Source organism: Pimephales promelas, chromosome 5 (genome assembly GCF_988280905.1).
Source record: "Pimephales promelas chromosome 5, fPimPro1.hap1.1, whole genome shotgun sequence".
NCBI lineage: Eukaryota > Metazoa > Chordata > Actinopteri > Cypriniformes > Leuciscidae > Pimephales > Pimephales promelas.
This window is the reverse complement of record NC_142773.1, coordinates 36,364,963-36,383,270: the sequence shown is the minus strand read 5'-3', so window position 1 is coordinate 36,383,270 and position 18,308 is coordinate 36,364,963. Positions and strand designations below refer to the sequence as shown.

General features: G+C 39.2%; 1 protein-coding gene across 2 annotated transcripts in view; it reads left to right on the top strand.

The window, feature by feature from the left end:
* Window positions 1-14: 14 nt before the first annotated feature.
* slc44a5a (solute carrier family 44 member 5a) overlaps window positions 15-18,308 on the top strand; it is a 91,586-nt gene continuing 73,292 nt past the window's right edge. Inside the window, exon 1 of one of the 2 annotated variants that reach the window (XM_039677757.2) lies at window positions 15-2,965. In XM_039677757.2, the coding sequence (XP_039533691.1) occupies window positions 2,929-2,965 (37 nt within the window). In that variant the 5' untranslated portion in view covers window positions 15-2,928. The remainder of the gene's footprint in view (window positions 2,966-18,308) is intronic. The other variant, XM_039677756.2, reaches the window with a different exon arrangement.

Here is an 18,308-nt window from a genome sequence, read left to right as displayed (position 1 = left end):
ATAGAGAAGAAATTGTAGCATTTTTATGCAGCTTTCAACCTGCAGTAATGCGAGACGGGGAACGGACAACCCAATTCAAAATGCCACGTCTAAGGCACAGACCACCTTTTACCAGCTGTTTAAGTGATTGACATGTCTCAGATTTGGCCCTTTGTGACCTTCCACACAAATGAGAGCCGAGATTTGATTCGGTTGCATTTGAGATTTTGGATGGAGAGCAGAAACATGAGGCCTTCAGGGAGAAAGAAATAGATTTTCAATTTATTGTTTGCCATCACAGCACCTCATTCCACAGCTCATCAGATAGAAAAGATATTCACAGCACCAGCACCGGCCCAGCACAGGAGGGAGGATATTATAAAATAAAAATCGGATTTAACCGCTTTATGCTTGGTTTGGCACATTTCTCTCAGGATTTTTTTTTTTAAAATACTTATGCAGATAAGTAAAATAAACATATTATAATAATATTGGACCTGCTGGAGAATCTCTAGGGGAAAATTTGGAGGTTATCTTGAAATAGACAAAAAGATATTTGAAACACGTTCAAAAGGGTGACGAGATTCCCCAGGTGTCAGTTTGGGGAGCCCTAAATTGATTCTTTTCATGTTTACGGTCTAGATTCAATTCTACTCAATAATTTGATAAGCGGCCGGAAGTGACGTTCCACGAATAGTGATGTTTAGTACAACTTATGTAAGCAGAGCAATGAAAAAGAGTTTTTTTCCTAGGACATTATATATTTTTTGCAACCGGATTAGTAATTTTGTCTAAAAGGAAGAACAGGTTTTGAAAGACAGAGCGCCATTTTTTTTTCCCCCATCATCATCGCTCAGAATCGGGTTTCTCTTAACAGTGTGGTGGAATAAAAACCTGGAGAGGAGTAGAATGACTACTTTGAGCATGACGTATTTCCGGTGAAGGTCTAAGGAGACCTATGCTATACAGAGAATTTATATTGGCTTTTATACTCTATGGCTGTACTAAAGAAATGTTGGTCACAAAAACAGACAAAATAGCCACCCCTCATTTTGTTTTTGCTTCTTTGTTTTTTAAAACGCGGCTATCGTCATGTTCAAGAAACCAATTTTAAATGATTCGAGCTTTGTGACATGGTGCATTATCCTGCTGGAAGTATCCATCAGAGGATGGGTACATGGTGGCCATAAAGGGATGGACATGGTCAGAAACAATGCTCAGGTCATGGCATTGAAACGATGCCCAATTGGCAATTTGGCACTAAGGGGCCTAAAGTGTGCCAAAAAAACATCCCGCACACCATTATACCACCACCACCAGCCTGCACAGTGGTAACAAGGCATGATGGATCATGTTCTCACTCTGTTTACACCAAATTCTGACTCTACCATCTAAATGTCTCAACAGAAATCGAGACTCATCAGACCAGGCAACATTATTCCAGTCTTCAACTGTCCTATTTTGTTTTGCTCTTGCAAATTGTAGCCTCTTTTTCCTATTTGTAGTGGTGATGAGTGGTACCCGGTGGGGTCTTCCGCCTCAAGGTTGTGCGTGTTGTGTCTTCATAAATGCTTTGCTGGATACCTCGGTTGTAACGAGTGGTTATTTCAGTCAAAGTTGCTCGTCTATCAGCTTGACCTCTAGCATCAACAAGGCATTTTCGTCCACAGGACTGCCACACACTGGATGTTTTTTCCTTTTCACACCATTCTTTGTAAACCCTAGAAATGGTTGTGTGTTAAAATCCCAGTAACTGAGCAGATTGTGAAATACTCAGACTGGCCCGTCTGGCACCAACAACCATGCCACGCTCAAAATTGCTTAAATCAACTTTCTTTCCCATTCTGACAGTTTGGAGTTCAGGAGATTGTCTTGACCAGGCCCACACCCCTAACTGCATTAAACTGTGCGATCGGTTGATTAGATAATTGCATTAATGAGAAATTGAACAGGTGTTCCTATTAATCCTTTAGTCTCCCATTATCTAGTGAATTGCAATATTTTATGTGCAGCTGTGCTATTGCTCTGCTAATTCAACCACCACACTCTGGTCTAACTGATGTAATGTAAAATCAGTGAATACAGCGCGTATGCGTGAAACCTCCAACACTAGATTGAGTTGTGTCTCAGTTTCGTTGTCCATGTACCTCGATGATGCAATGTAGTTTGTTGCCACTGGGGCGCGCTAAAGTCACGCGTATGATACATTGAAAACATTATCTTCACGGACAGCTTCATTTATCCCGTATACAAAAATACACTGGCCAAGTAAGCTTGCATTCAAGCTCTGCCTACAATGTGTCTCACAAATGTGCAAGTAACTGCAGTCTTTATTTGGAGAACTGGGCTATAGTGTACGCAGGGATGGGCAGTATTTCAGATGCATGTATTTAAAAAACAAAATATTATTTTGTATTTAAAGCCTTTGGAAAAAAATAAAATGCATTTTGTATTTAAATACATTCAAAATACTGTATTTGTATTTAAATTGTTTTTTTTTTTAATTATTTTTATTAAAAAATAGCCTACCTATGTATGTATGCCTATCTCTGGGTGTACGTGAATGCAGCATCACAAAGAAAGTTAGTAAGCTACTAAATGTTTTGTTGTTGTTGTTGTTTGTTTGTTTTTTCTAAATTAAATTTCAGTCCAATTATAATATGGACATATCGCTTCAGACAGCTTGTGCGGTTCCAGACTGTATTACTACACCTTTACTGGTTTTATTTTGTACATCTTCACCCAGCCTTTGATGCTGGACTGGCTCACTAACAGTGACAGTATGTTGAGCGGTGCGCGCGCTCCGCACGTTTGATGACGCTCCGCTGTAAACATCACTGACGTGTTAGTCGCGTGAGGGAATCTATTAAACTTGGATTTTGGCGAGCGACACTGTATTCTTCAAACCAATCTGCGCCTGCAAACCCAGCAACATACGTCCACACTGCGATGGCAAGAAAATCCCAAGTCCCGTCTGCGTATTATGGTAAGTTGCTGTTGAAAGCTTGATGTACTGTAGCAGCCTACATGTATTCTTCCTTGTGTGGTGTCAGATTTTCTCCGCACGGACAACTTGTAACATTAATCTTCAATGGAAGGTGTGATGCAGGAGTGTTCATTCCCAGCTGCAATAGATGGGAATTAAAGTTTAAAATGTGCCTAGGCTATATTTGCATCCAAAAATATTGCCCTTGGGAATTACTGCATGGTTTATAAATGTTAACAACAACTGTGATATGCTTTAATACGTGAGAGATTAATCAGAAATATGAGTCATTTTTTGAACGTACCTATATGTGTTAGTATGGTTTGTTTACCCTGCTGAAATAGAGGAGGCAGCAACTTTGTGTTGCCAAGGGCATCATGTGCTGTGTTGGCTTTCAGCAAATCATTGAGCAACAGTGGAGAACACAACCTATCACCTTGCTCGTGAGATATTAAAATTAAAAGCACAGGTCACAAATGGAAGTGTGATCAAATTAACTTCTATTGTTGTAAATGGTCTTTCCATCCGTAATAAAAACGAGATTATTTAGGATATGGCTTTGTGCTCTTGTGTTGTTGGTTTCCAGAAGCAAGTGTTCCTACATTTTAAATGGTTAAGCATATGATAACTAAGATTTATGCATTCATGCTTACTGCCATATGTTTGAATGTATATTAAAATCATTGCTCTGGTTTAAAAGTCCAACTGAATTTAATTTCTTATAGTAAAAATGAAAAGATGATTGAGGCACCGTTTGTGGTTTCTGGGATTGTGGCATTTGCAGAACCCCCTAGAGCAGCTTTTGTTTGTTTTTCTTCAGCCAAACACAGGGCTGTACCCTTAAATGGACAGTTTGTACCTTATCTACCATAAAAGAAGCAGTTCCTTAGAGTAATAATATTTACACTTAAGGTACTAATTATGAACCTTGTGTTGAGTATGCAATATTATATTTAAAGTATACCTTGACAAGATGGTTCTTCAGAGGGTTCTGCCTGCATGCAAGCTGAGGAACCAAAATGGTGCCTTATCTTTCCATTTTTACAGTGTAGCAAGTTTGTTTCTAATTTTCATACAAATCTAGTACAGTATGAATAGTGTCACTGTGTGAGATGATTATATTTGAGAAAAGATGCCAGAATTTAAATCCAGAGACTTGACAACCCCTCTAAAACTGTAGATGTGCTATTGTACGGGATTGAATTCAGATGCTACTTTGCTATGATTATTTTATTGGTGTTTGCATGACACTCCAAGGTACTTTAAAGAATACTATGGTATTCTTACACATGCACATGCTATTAACTTTGCACTTGTGTTGCTTTTTGTGAAAACTGTAAGATATGCAGTATAACTTAACTTCTTAACGTTTAGGGAGTAAAACAGAGCTCCAAAATGTGTGCAAATGTTTTTATAGGCAAGTTTATTACACTCCTCAAATGCACATCTTACAACAACGTGACAATTTAAAGATTCAGGGCCTGTTTTTGTTCGTTTTAATCGTGTTTTATGAGGCTGCACATCTGTGACCGCTCAGTGGAACCATTTGTAATGCTGTACTGATGCTGGGAATATAACCTACACATTCTCATTCATATTTCTATTAACCAAGCTCTCTACAGTTATTGTCGTTTAGCCTCGCTTGCTCCTAAATCACTTGTTTGACGCCATTACTCATGTGTCACTGGGAGATGTAATTAAATTTGTGCTTGATCCAGAAACCAGACAGATTAGACATCTAATCTGTGCACACTTGCGTACATGGCTTTGATTGATCCATGTAAACGTGAAACAGATTTATTTGAATGCACAAAACTTTTGGAATGATGTCATTTTAGAATAAAAGTTAAAGTCTCGCAGGTGTAAGTTATGACTTTTTTTTTTTTCAGGATAGTTTACAATACATTTTTCATAGCTGTTTTGAATTCCAAAATGGCATACAGGAACTGGCTGACCCTTATACGGTAATATTTATAAGGAATAAATATGCAGGTTGGGAGCCAAACCCTTAGAAAAGGTCACTTGGTTTCCTAGCCTGCTGCATTTGCATTATCCTACTTTTTTGTTTTATTTATTTATTGCAAGCTGACCACAGAAAAGCTTTCAGTTTCTCATTTAAATAAAAATCTGTGCTCAGGTGACATCCATGCACATTCTTAGAAAAAAGGGGTCGATGGGTTTCCCTAGGTTTCCCTTTCTCTTGACTCAGTTTTAAAGAACCATTTTATGCCAAAAAGGTTCTATAGGAGAAATGCCTTAAACGATTGCTTAACACTGTTTAATTGGATATTTAATGTTTTTCTAATGATGAAGTATGTTTGCAAGCTGTTTAATTAATTAATTTAATTCAAATAAAAAAAAATAATTAAATTCATTAATTGAAACTAAATTAATAACATAATGGGAACCCCTAAAAAAAAGAACCCTTTAAGGTTCTGTAAAGAACTTTTTCTCTTAAGGGTGTTTACACGACAAAGATGTCCTAAAAAAAACGTTTGCGTTTTTCACATTCAGACAACAACGTTGTTAACTCTGTATTCTGCTGTCAGGCCAGTAGTTGGCGACATCGATTTGTAAAGAAACACTATACGCCTAAAGCCAAGTTCACAGGATTTTAAGCCCGATTTGCAAATCGTTGAGCTCGCCGATAGGTCAGGGTGTTATCGCGTGCAAATCGCGGGGGATTAACGAGCGATGAACGCTCGCCAGTCTGGTAGCATGAAAGAGCCAACAACGCATCAAAGACACTCACAGATGCGTCGCGGAGTCCAGAAAAATATATATATATAGCCAGATATATAGCTGTCAAACGACTTAACCTCAGTGATGTCATGAGCTACAGCCAATCAGAGCAAGGCATGGGTTGAGGTCGGTATTCTTCGCCGCATGCTGTTTCGCCAAATTTTCGGTTCGTTTTATCACGTCATTTTTTGCGACAAAACGTGGTTTGTTGACAAGATAGAATCGTTGGGTGGCAGAGTTGTTGTCAACTCGTGTAGTGCGTTACCTCCTGTTGTGGATCAATCACGTTGTGTCGTGTGGTGCGAACAGTTCAACAACTTGAACACTCCTGATTTCACAGAGAGCAAGTCATGTAATGTGAACCGCTCAGTTTAGCCTGACATTTTAAAATCATGTAGTGTGAACAAGGCTTAAAGACATGCATGTGCATGACGTCACCGTTTTCACAAATTCGCGTTTTGGTAGTTAACACCAGGGCAATTACAGTATCGTTTTCAAACATGCAATTTGAAATCTGTTTTTAATTTTTATTTTATTTTCAGGCCCCCAAATTGTCGTTGTCATGTAAATGAATGGCCAAATAAAAAGTTTTCCGTTTTTAGTTGAAACGGAGTGTCGCATATCGGTTATAAATAAAGCATTAAAAGACTGGATATTCAGATCTAGGTGAGTAGGTATGACACAATCTAATAGTGAGTAGATAAAGCTGTTAGAAGACCATGAGATTTCTTCTTATTTTTCTGCAGGATTAGATTTATTTGATCGCAAACAGTGCAGATAGGAGCTTGAAAATGAAACTCATCCGTTAATGCTTTTGAATAAACAGATGTTATGCGACTCAGAGGGCCTCAAATTCTGTGTGCTGGGAATTGTGACAGGTGCGCTGATCAATGATGTGCAACTCATCTGCAGAAAGATCATTGTCAAAGTGACTGCTGGGAATCTCAGGAAATGCTCTCATCATTAGCTTTACTACAGTAAGCCTTTAAGCTAAGGAGAAACAAGAAGTGTCTATTTTTAGTTGGACTGCAGTAAAGCCAATGAATAATTCAGCAGGGCAAATTTGGGACCAGAGGATAAAATTTTTATGATGTGCCATCACTAAGTGATGTCCACACCTCTGTGAAAAGCCATAGCCAAGGCTGAGAAATCTTAAATGGGAGTCAATTACTTCTTTATGGTCAGAAACCGATGTTTGAAACGTAAGCCTCTGTTTTTTTTTTTTTTTGAGGACTGGTTCTGTTCATGAAATGAAATGGAATTAATTGAATGTCTATTCCAATTAGCAATGTTTGTAACTGTAGTCTTTTGAAAGAGCTATTTAAAATAGCCGTTTTCTATTTGAATATATTTTAAAATGTAATTTATTCCTGTGATCAAAGCTCAATTTTCAGCAAGAAACATTTCTAAAAATGTCATTTTTTTGGCAACCGTGATATTTTCAGGATTCTTTGTTGAAGATAAAGTTCTAAAGAATAGCAGTTATTTGAAATAGAAATATTTTGTAACATTAAAAATATCTTTATTTTCACTTTTGACATATGGTCTCAAAATAAAACGAGACCAAATATGTTACTGTTATTAATATACTGATAAACAAATGCCATTTTGTATTATTCCCTTTTATCTGTTTTTAATGTCAGTCAAGGAAGATTCAAACCCTCAATCTCGTGAGCCACATCAGATCATATGCGTGAACTCCTAATTGCCCCTGTTGAGTAACAAGGATTGAACATATCTTTGGTAGTGTTGTTTTATTGCCGAGGTCAACCTGTATTTTGAATGTTTTAAAATCAAAACAACACCTTAATACCATCCTCTTCAAGCGAGTAAGAAAACATAATCCTTCTTTGGCTGTTACAATCACTAACCATCACTGGGCTTCTGTTACTTGAGATAAACGAGTGGAAAGCAAACGAATGTTTCTACTACTTTGTCAGCCAGGTCTTATCTCGCGGTAGCCAAAGCCAGACAGTTGCATTCCTGGGCTGTCAGAAGGAGATAATCCAGCCTGTCAGCATCCTTGCCACTGTGGTACAGTGCTTTTCTAAACTCGGCCATTCTTCCAAGCTGCTGGAAATCTATATGAATGATACGAGACCGGCGAAGGTGTCGCTCATCAGTAACCGCTCTACCACGGCCCTTGGCCTCGCATGCTCGACACTGTTGGATATTTACTTGTGCAGCTTATTTCGGTAACACTTTATTTTACGACCCGCAAACAACTGCGTAAGTACACTGAAATTACGGTGTATATTTCTGTAATTATAGTCTACATCCATGTAGGTATAAGGGAACAATATGTTTTGAGTAATAAAGGGGTAACAAGCACCACTTTAATTTACAGCCCGCAGGAGTTACACTTGTAACTGCAGAGAACAAGGGGGTAACAAACGCTACTTATCAAAAAAAAAAAAAAAATCTAGTAAGAAAAGCCAATAAATTTAATTTTTATCATAGTGTATATACAGTATATACAGGGGTTGGACAATGAAACTGAAACAACACAATAATTTGTTAGAATGGTAAGGGCCTCATTTTGCATCCAAATACAGCACCAATTGACAGATAGAAGTCCTTCACAGTGACCAGAGGGATTATGAGCCGTTCCTCTTCCAGAACAGTGTCCAGGTCACTATATGATGCTGGTGGACTCGCTCCTCCAAAACACCTCAATAGTATTCAGATCTGGTGACTGTCAGACCATGGGAGATGTTCAACGTCACTTTCATCTTCATCAAACCCTTCTGTCACAAGTCTTGCTGTGTGTGTTGGTGCATGATCATGCTGATACACAGTTTGAGCTTCAGGTGCTCATGATCCTCCAGAAGGGTTTGGTAGTCCTCGGCAGTGTCGTGTCCATCAAATACAATCAGGATTGTCATGATATTGGAGCTCAAACCATCACTGATCCACCCGTGCTTCACTCTGAAGATTGGCCGCCAGGCATATAGATGTGAAACCTCCAACATTGGCCAGTGTTTCAGTTTCATTGTCCAACCCCTGTATATATATATATATATATATATATATATATGTGTATATATGTGTGTGTGTATGTTTAATTTTTAACCCACAAATTACCCTGTAACATTGCACAAGAACATGCTTATAAAATGCATCATATTTCTGGCAAAATAACAGACGTATAATTTTTGCCTGGAATATATTAACAGAATAGGTACCTGTTATTTTTTAACTAATTAAATAATTTGCTTATATCTGCTTGTTACCCCTTTATTACCCCAAACTTAACATATTGTTCCCTTATACCTACACAGAAGTACGCTATAATTACAGAATTGTACACCGTAATTTCAGTCTACTTACACAGTTGTTTGCGGGTCGTAAAATAAAGTGTTACCCTTATTTCTCCTATTTTTACATTTAAATGCATGTACCTTTGTTTTCAAAGTTAATATTTAAATAAGCAACTTGATAACACCTTTAAATAAATCCTTTAGCCTAACTGAATGTCTGAATGTTCATACTGTATTATAACTTTTTTTTTGTTATGCCTAAATTCACTTCCAGCATTTAGTTTTTACTGTTTAGTGCTTACTTTCCCATTTATTTAGGCAAAATCCCATTAAATATCTAGCGATATTGATTATCAACCATAGCATGAAATTAATTATCAGCTTATTGGTAACAGCTTAAATTGGTATCGGTGCATCCCTACCTTTTTGTCTTTGTAAAGCATATTGTGCTGAACTGCAATCCAAATATTGCATTCCTTTATACATTTTGCAAGAGTTTCTGTATGCTTTCTAAAATAGTCACTACAAATAAATGTATAATTAGAAAAATAAGAAGCCCATACAGTATGTGCAATGAGTTTTCATGTTCACACAGCAGGTAGAAACATTGGCTTTAGGTTCATAGGGTGCATGTACTGCACGTTTACCATCCCTCCAGTCCTTGACTTGACAATGAATCATGTCATCTGAGCATAAAGTCCCTGTATTTGTATCTTCTGCGGGATGAATATTTCAGACATCTTTCATTGTTAATATCATTCCTCTTTTATAGAGGGCAGACAAGCGCTCTGTTTGAGAGAGTGCGTGAGTGAATAAGCTTCTGCCCTTGAACTGCTACCATATTATCAGGTCCTCGAGGGTGGCCTTCAGTGTTTGCTAGCACTAGCTAAATCACACCCTCATCACAAAAGGGGTAAGGGTGTATCAAGGTTCAAAAATTGGATTAAAATCCACCCTTTGTTGTTAGTATAACTTAATGCAAACTCTAAACTTTAAATGAGTAGTTCACTTTTAAAAAAAAATATTTGCTGATAATTTACTCACCCCCATGTCATCCAAGATGTCCACGTCTTTCTTTCTTCAGTCAAAAAGAAATGAAGGTTTTTGATGAAAACATTCCAGGATTTTCTCCATGGACTTCATTGGGAACCAAACAGTTCAAGGTCCAAATGAGAGTTTCAGTGCAGCTTCAAAGGGCTTTAAACGACACCAGACGATGAATAAGGGTCATATCTAGGACCCTTCGAGTCATGACTCGAAAAAAGATTTGTTCATTTTGATGAACGAGTGAGAGTCACGAACGTTCATCACAGAACAGAGCAAGGCGAGTATTTGTGCTTATAAAACTTAAACTTTTTTATTTAGTTTTTAAATGACCGACCATGGTATAAAAATGGACAATTCTTGTTTTCATGGAATATAGCTATTTATTATAAATGATTTAATCAAAATAACTTCCCCTCCCCCTTGCAGCATCTCTGCTCTGTTTTATGATGATTTTAAGTTTGATTTCATGTTGACTTTAACGAGCACTAAAACAATTTGGTTTCATTTCAAAGCTGGAAAATCACTTAAATGGCCACTAGCAATGAAGTAAAAGTTAAATTATCAATGTGGTAAGAAAACACCATGCAGTATGGCTTGCTGTATAATTTTTTCATTATAAATGTTTGCTACCATCCTCCTCCTTTCTTCATCTTCATAGCTCTTTTGGAGCAGCAGCTGGTTTAGCGTAAACTTCACACATAATTCAGTTGGAGTCTTAGCAGTCTAACCAGGGCGATGGCTCACTAGCTGTAGTTAACTTTTAAGACTCAGTTATGGGGCCTGGCATGGGAGATAAACTCTAGAGATCATGAATATGTAAGATCTCATGTTTTAGAGTCACTCACACAAGGAAGCCATGCTTATAAAAAAGAAATGGGGTCTGAGTGTAAGACAGAGTCTCTGCTGGAGTGTGATGATGCTGTGTGTGTTTGGGCAGCATTTTGCCTTTCCGTGTCAGTCGGTGACGTGTGTTGCCGTTGAGTGTAAGTGAATTCATTTTTAATGAGCAGTATCTTGATTTCACTCAGTACACATTAATCTGACTTTAAAAAATTTTAAAGGATTTGTTGCACAGATTTAGAATAAGGTGTTAATAATCAATTGCTTAGCGTTATTTAGGACACCCACTGTTTGAGGGGACAGGCATTTGCAGTCGTGTCCGAAACCATAGTGGATGTTATTGAGTGCCCTCATCCAATCCCACAATGCACCGCAATAACGAGTGTACAACCGATGTCAATAGCTAGAGAATACCCATAATTCACTGTGACGGTCACGCTGAATAAATTCCCACATCTCGCTAGAAAATGGTGCCTTCTGGTGAATCATCCATCCATCCATTTTCCAAACCACTGGTTCAATGTGGCTATATAATACAGGTATAAATTCCTTTCTAATTGATTATTGAATAGTTTAATTATGGTTTATACATGCTAGTTTACTTGACCGATCTTTTCATTACTACTGGAGCTGCTAGTTTGCTAAGTTTGAAATGATGATTAAACGGCAAGCACAAACTATGCAAAAGTGGCAGCCCTTCCAGCGTACTTGGTGTCCGAATTCACTCACTCGTTTTCATTCACTCCTTCAAGTGGATTATATTAGTGGAGTAATGTAGGGAATAGTGAATAAGTGAATAGTGGGCAGTTCTGAACACAGCATTAGTAATCCTGGAAATATCGATTAGCTTGTTCAGTTGTTTGATTAGGGTTGGAGCTAAACTCTGCAGGACCAATATTGTCCAACCCCATAGTAGAGCATTTGTGCGGTCAGGCACTGATGTTGGACGAGAAGGCCTGGCTCGCAATCTTCATTCTAGTTCATCCCAAAAGTATTGAGTGGGGTTGAGGTCAGGGCTCTGTGCAGGCCGGTCAAGTTCTTCCACATCAAACTCATCCAACCATGTCTTTATGGATCTTACTTTGTGCACTCGGGCAAAATCATGCTGGAATAGAAAAGGGCCTTCCCTAAACTGTTAGGCAGTGTGTCCACCAAAGCGTTTTTAGCCAGCTGAAAATGCCAGACGCTCTGCTGAAGACGCCGTGCTTTGGGCGCTTGAGAGCGTTTTGGCAGCGCAGCGTTTTTTCCATTGAGATGTTTCGTTGCTATGATACAAAATATCCGCAGCAGTTTGAATGTTGTGACAGTTGGTCAGTGTGGTATTAGTCCCGCCCCTCCTCCACTGTGATTGGATCAAACGCAGCGCTCACGTCACTTTTTACCCTGCAGTCCAAAGTTGAACATTTTTCAACTCCCAGCGACCAGTAAAAACGCCGGCCGCTCGGCGCTTCAGCGTGAAAAAAAAACGCTCAGCGCCTCGTCACGCTCATGGCGTTAAAAAAACGCGGCGCTCCCATTGAAAACAATTGAAAACATACGCCAGGAGCGTGGAAAAATGCTTTGGTGGACACACGGCCTTAGAACAAAGTTGGAAGTATAGTACTGTCCAAAATGTCTTGGTATGTTTAAGATTTTTCTTAATTGGAAATAAGGGGTCTAGCCCAACCGCTGAAAAAGAGACCCATACCATTCTCCCTCCTCCAGGAAACTTTACAGTTGGCACAATGGAGTCAGCCAGATAACGCTCTCCTGGCATTCGCCAAACTCAAACTCATCTTTTTATCACCCCACAGAGAACACATTTCCACTGTGCCAAAGTCCAGTAGCAGTGTGCTTTACGCCACTCCATCCGACACTTTGCGTTGTACTTTTATAAACCATGCGCCTCAGCACTCGGTGACCTCGTTCTGTGACATTACGTGGTCATGACTAAGTGACATCGTCACCTTAAAATAAAGAGTAATCGAATAAAGTTTGTTGAGAGAACCTTGCCAGAACGTTAGCTAAATGTAATACGAAAGTGATGCAGAGAAATTCTGGCAACCGAAAAATATTGTGCAAAAACGGCAAAAGACACAAAAATCATTGACCGAAACAGTGGTTTAAAGGGTTAGTTTACCCCAAAAAGTGCTGTCTTTAATTACTCACCCTCATGTCGTATCAAACCCGTAAGACATTCGTTCATCTTCGGAAAACAAATGAAGAAAATTTTGATGAAATCTGAGAAATCTCCTGCACCATAGACAGCTCATTGAAACTTTCAAGGCCCAGACAGGTAAAGACGCTGTTAAAATAGTCCATGTGACTATACAGTGGTTCAAATGTAATGTTATAAAGCGGCGAGAATACTATTTGTGCGCAAAAAAAACCTAAAATAACTTTATATATACTGAATATAGTTTTAACTTTATTAAAAAATGTATTTTCTTCTGTGTCAGATCTCCTGCTATTCGCGTAGTACACTAAGTGCAGCGCGTCAGGTAAAATAACTTTATATATACTGAATATACACTCACCGGCCACTTTATTAGGTACACCTGTCCAACTGCTCGTTAACACTTAATTTCTAAGCAGCCAATCACATGGCGGCAACTCAGTGCATTTAGGCATGTAGACATGGTCAAGACAATCTCCTGCAGTTCAAACCGAGCATCAGTATGGGGAAGAAAGGTGATTTGAGTGACTTTGAACGTGGCATGATTGTTGGTGCCAGAAGGGCTGGTCTGAGTATTTCAGAAACTGCTAATCTACTGGGATTTTCACGCACAACCATCTCTAGGGTTTACAGAGAATGGTCCGAAAACGAAAAAACATCCAGTGAGCGGCAGTTCTGTGGGCGGAAATGCCTTGTTGATGCCAGAGGTCAGAGGAGAATGGCCAGACTGGTTCGAGCTGATAGAAGGGCAACAGTGACTCAAATAACCACCCGTTACAACCAAGGTGGGCAGAAGAGCATCTCTGAACGCACAGTACGTCGAACTTTGAGGCAGATGGGCTACAGCAGCAGAAGACCACACCGGGTGCCACTCCTTTCAGCTAAGAACAGGAAACTGAGGCTACAATTTGCACAAGCTCATCGAAATTGGACAATAGAAGATTGGAAAAACGTTGCCTGGTCTGATGAGTCTCGATTTCTGCTGCGACATTCGGATGGTAGGGTCAGAATTTGGCGTCTACAACATGAAAGCATGGATCCATCCTGCCTTGTATCAACGGTTCAGGCTGGTGGTGGTTGTGTCATGGTGTGGGGAATATTTTCTTGGCACTCTTTGGGCCCCTTGATACCAATTGAGGATCGTTGCAACGCCACAGCCTACCTGAGTATTGTTGCTGACCATGTCCATCCCTTTATGACCACAATGTACCCAACTTCTGATGGCTACTTTCAGCAGGATAATGCGCCATGTCATAAAGCTGGAATCATCTCAGACTGGTTTCTTGAACATGACAATGAGTTCGCTGTACTCAAATGGCCTCCACAGTCACCAGATCTCAATCCAATAGAGCATCTTTGGGATGTGGTGGAACGGGAGATTCGCATCATGGATGTGCAGCCGACAAATCTGCGGCAACTGTGTGATGCCATCATGTAAATATGGACCAAACTCCCTGAGGAATGCTTCCAGCACCTTGTTGAATCTATGCCACGAAGAATTGAGGCAGTTCTGAAGGCAAAAGGGGGTCCAACCCGTTACTAGCATGGGGTACCTAATAAAGTGGCCGGTGAGTGTAGTTTTAACTTTTTAAAAAAATGTATTTTCTTCTGCGTCAGATCTCCTATGCTAGTCGCGTAGTAAACTAAGTGCAGCGCATCAGGGTTCTACGTTGGCTCATTATTGGCCAACGCTGATCACGTGGGCATCACGACATATGCAACAACCCGGAAGGGCTGCAATACTGTAGCTTAGGAGATCTGACACAGAAGAGCTGAATAAAGTTGTAAAGTTGTTTTTTTGCACATAAAAAGTATTCTTGTCACTACATAACATTACATTTGATCTAATGTAGTCACATGGACTATTTTAACGATGTCTTTACTACCTTTCTAGGCCTTGAAAGTTGCAATGACGTTGCTGTGTATGGAGGGATCAAAAAGCTTACAAAGAGCAATTAATGACAGAATTATTTTTTGGGGGGGTGAACTAACCTTTTAATTACCATTTCTCCATTTACGCATTTATTTAGTGTCTTTTTCATGTGCATGTGGATAAACTACAACAGGCAAACCCTAACACCCTTAACAGCATAAAGTGTTTAATTATCAAAAATTTACTTTCATTTTTGGGATAAATGAAAATGTTAATTTAGGTTTCAGTAAAAAAAAAAATATATTCAGGTCATCCCTACCATCTGATACATCAGTGTATGCTGCTGCTGCTAAAGTGCATTTTCATAAGGGCTGAGCCTCTTGTGAAGTGTGCAGTCGGGGTGAGTGTGTGTTTGAGTTAGCGTAGCGTGGGGCGCAGCGGTGCTGACTCACAGCGTTCCGGTTAGCTCCTCCGTCCTGAAGAAGCAATCTTGTCCCTAGTCTGCTCTGCTGTGTGCTGTCAGCGGTGCACTACATAAAGCACTACCTTTCTGGGAATCCTGCTTTGAAGCTGGCAAAGGTAAAATTACTTCTGTCCGAAATTGCACCTATTACAGTCCTTCTCCCCCATGAATTCTCAGAAACTCCTTCTCAGGTTAGTTTCGGAGAAAATCCTTGAAAGGAAAAACACACAAAATAACAGAAAGATGAGTAAAAGTTTTAGAGTTGCGTAAGACGTTTCATTGCACAACAGTGGCTTAAAAGACTACATATGTAGCTTGAAATACTTCCTGAACAAACCACAGTGGAAGAAGCGGAATAAAATATTTATCAGAGAGAACATGATGCACTTGCACTTGGTGTTTCTTCATTAGTTCACTTCAAGCACAATTAATGGCCGTTTGTGCAATTTATCGGAGAAACTGCATGTGTCTTCATGTGAATACATTTCTAGCTTATCATGCCAAGCAAGATCAGTCTTTAAATAAAGGTAGAGGACTTTTCTGAATACAATATTTCTATCTTTCAAATGCCTCGTTTACACTCAATATCACAATCAGTTTCTCGTCCGATCACAATCAGCTGGAAGATATGTAGTATAATAATCCGTAGCTAAAATAAAACTGCTGGGACTGCATTCGGCAATGGGTTATATGCTAGAAATGTAGTTTAAAGTGGTTGGACGTTATCAGACTGGATTCTAGACTGGGTTTATCATCACAACTTCACTTGTGAAACTTGTGGCAACACATGTGGCATGTTTTTGGCAAAAAACAAATGGCTGTATTCAAATATTTACACTTCTGTGCTGGTGAAAAACAGTATGTGAAAATGTCAAATTCACAGTATTTAGACATATAAAACAGTAGGCCAAAAGTACATTGAAAACAGCATGAATGATTTTTGTAGGATCATGTGACACTGAAAACTGGATTAATTGTGCTGAAAATTCTGACACTAATAGGAATATACACTCACCTAAAGGATTATAAGGAACACCTGTTCAATTTCTCATTAATGCAATTATCTAATCAACCAATCACATGGCAGTTGCTTCAATGCATTTAGGGGTGTGGTCCTGGTCAAGACAATCTCCTGAACTCCAAACTGAATGTCAGAATGGGAAAGAAAGGTGATTTAAGCAATTTTGAGCGTGGCATGGTGGTTGGTGCCAGACGGGCCGGTCTGAGTATTTCACAATCTGCTCAGTTACTGGGATTTTCACACACAACCATTTCTAGGGTTTACAAAGAATGGTGTGAAAGTGAAAAACATCCAGTATGCGGCAGTCCTGTGGACGAAAATGCCTTGTTGATGCGAGAGGTCAGAGGAGAATGGGCCGACTGATTCAAGCTGATAGACGAGCAACTTTGACTGAAATAACCACTCGTTACAACCGAGGTATCCAGCAAAGCATTTGTGAAGACACAACACGCACAACCTTGAGGCGGAAGACCCCACCGGGTACCACTCATCTCCACTACAAATAGGAAAAAGAGGCTACAATTTGCAAGAGCTCACCAAAATTGAACAGTTGAAGACTGGAAAAATGTTGCCTGGTCTGATGAGTCTCAATTTCTGTTGAGACATTCAGATGGTAGAGTCAGAATTTAAAGTGTTTGTTTTTGTTTTCTCACTGGAATAAATGACTAACATAACCTGTCTATTTAACTGGCAAAGTTCAAAACACTTGTTTTAGTGCTGTGGTTTATTCATAGGTGAGTTGGTGTGACTTCTGTGTCAAGTTTGCCTTGCATACTGTTATCTTTTTACCAGCATCATGCAAAACTCATCTGCATCTACACCATGTTAGGTATCTCATGTCTGTTCTCACCCAGATGGCTCTTTGTCATTGTTTTTACGGTCAATTTGAAACAAGGGACACACAAGCTGTGCTGTAGAAATCCTCCAGGTGCATTTAAACACTGCAGTGCATGTAGACGCTGACTGCAGCAGGACGAACCCCTGCAGTGATCCTTCCTCATGCATTCTGTACTTCCCATCCAGGGGAGATTTGTTGGAGGTGACACGCAATTTCCTCTCACTTACACATCCACCTCCTGACTGCATTAGTATGAACCTGGCACTATTTCAGCTTCAGGCAGGACACGGTAAAATCACAATTTCCTTTGATAGGGTGGTTAGTCAACGGCAAATAAGCTTTCTAGGGGAGAACGAGAGGAGACTTTGGACGCAGTGTGTGTGAAGTCGCACCCATGAGGTTACCGTATTGGTAATCTGACCTTTGTGTCAATAATGCGGAAGCAGCATTTTTTTCACGGAGCTGATATATGTCAGTTTTGTCTGTGTTTGTTGGGAGAAGTGGGACTCTAATTCACTTGGCATATGGAGAGAAAAGACTACTTGCTTTAGTCCACACTGAACAAAAATGGGGGAAGGATTTGCTTAGAAACAGTTTTGCAAATAATTCAGAAGAAATGGCAAGTAACATTGAATTTAAATGCGAAATGTTGACGTAAATGGAATTTTCTTGTAAAACACACCAATAATCTTTGTTTTATTTTTAATTTTTTTACATTAAACCTTGCCTTTTTTTTGTCCATGGAGTGTGTTACATTTTTTGGTTATAAACTCGTTTTTACAGAAATTGTCCAACATTGTCCAGTTGACTTATAATTGTGACTCAACATACCCTTGGATTTTTGTTCATATTGATATTGCATATAACATCAGTAAGAACGATTACATTTACTGGTAAGTGGTAAATGAATGCTTACTTAGCTAACTTCCTTAAACTTAAAGGAGTAGTTCACTTTTAAAAAAAACTTTTGCGGATAATTTACTCACCCCCATGTCCAAGATGTCCTCGTCTTTCTTTCCTCAGTCGAAAAGAAATGAAGGTTTTTGATGAAAACATGATTCCAGTATTTTCTCCATATAATGGACTTCATTGGGAACCAAACGT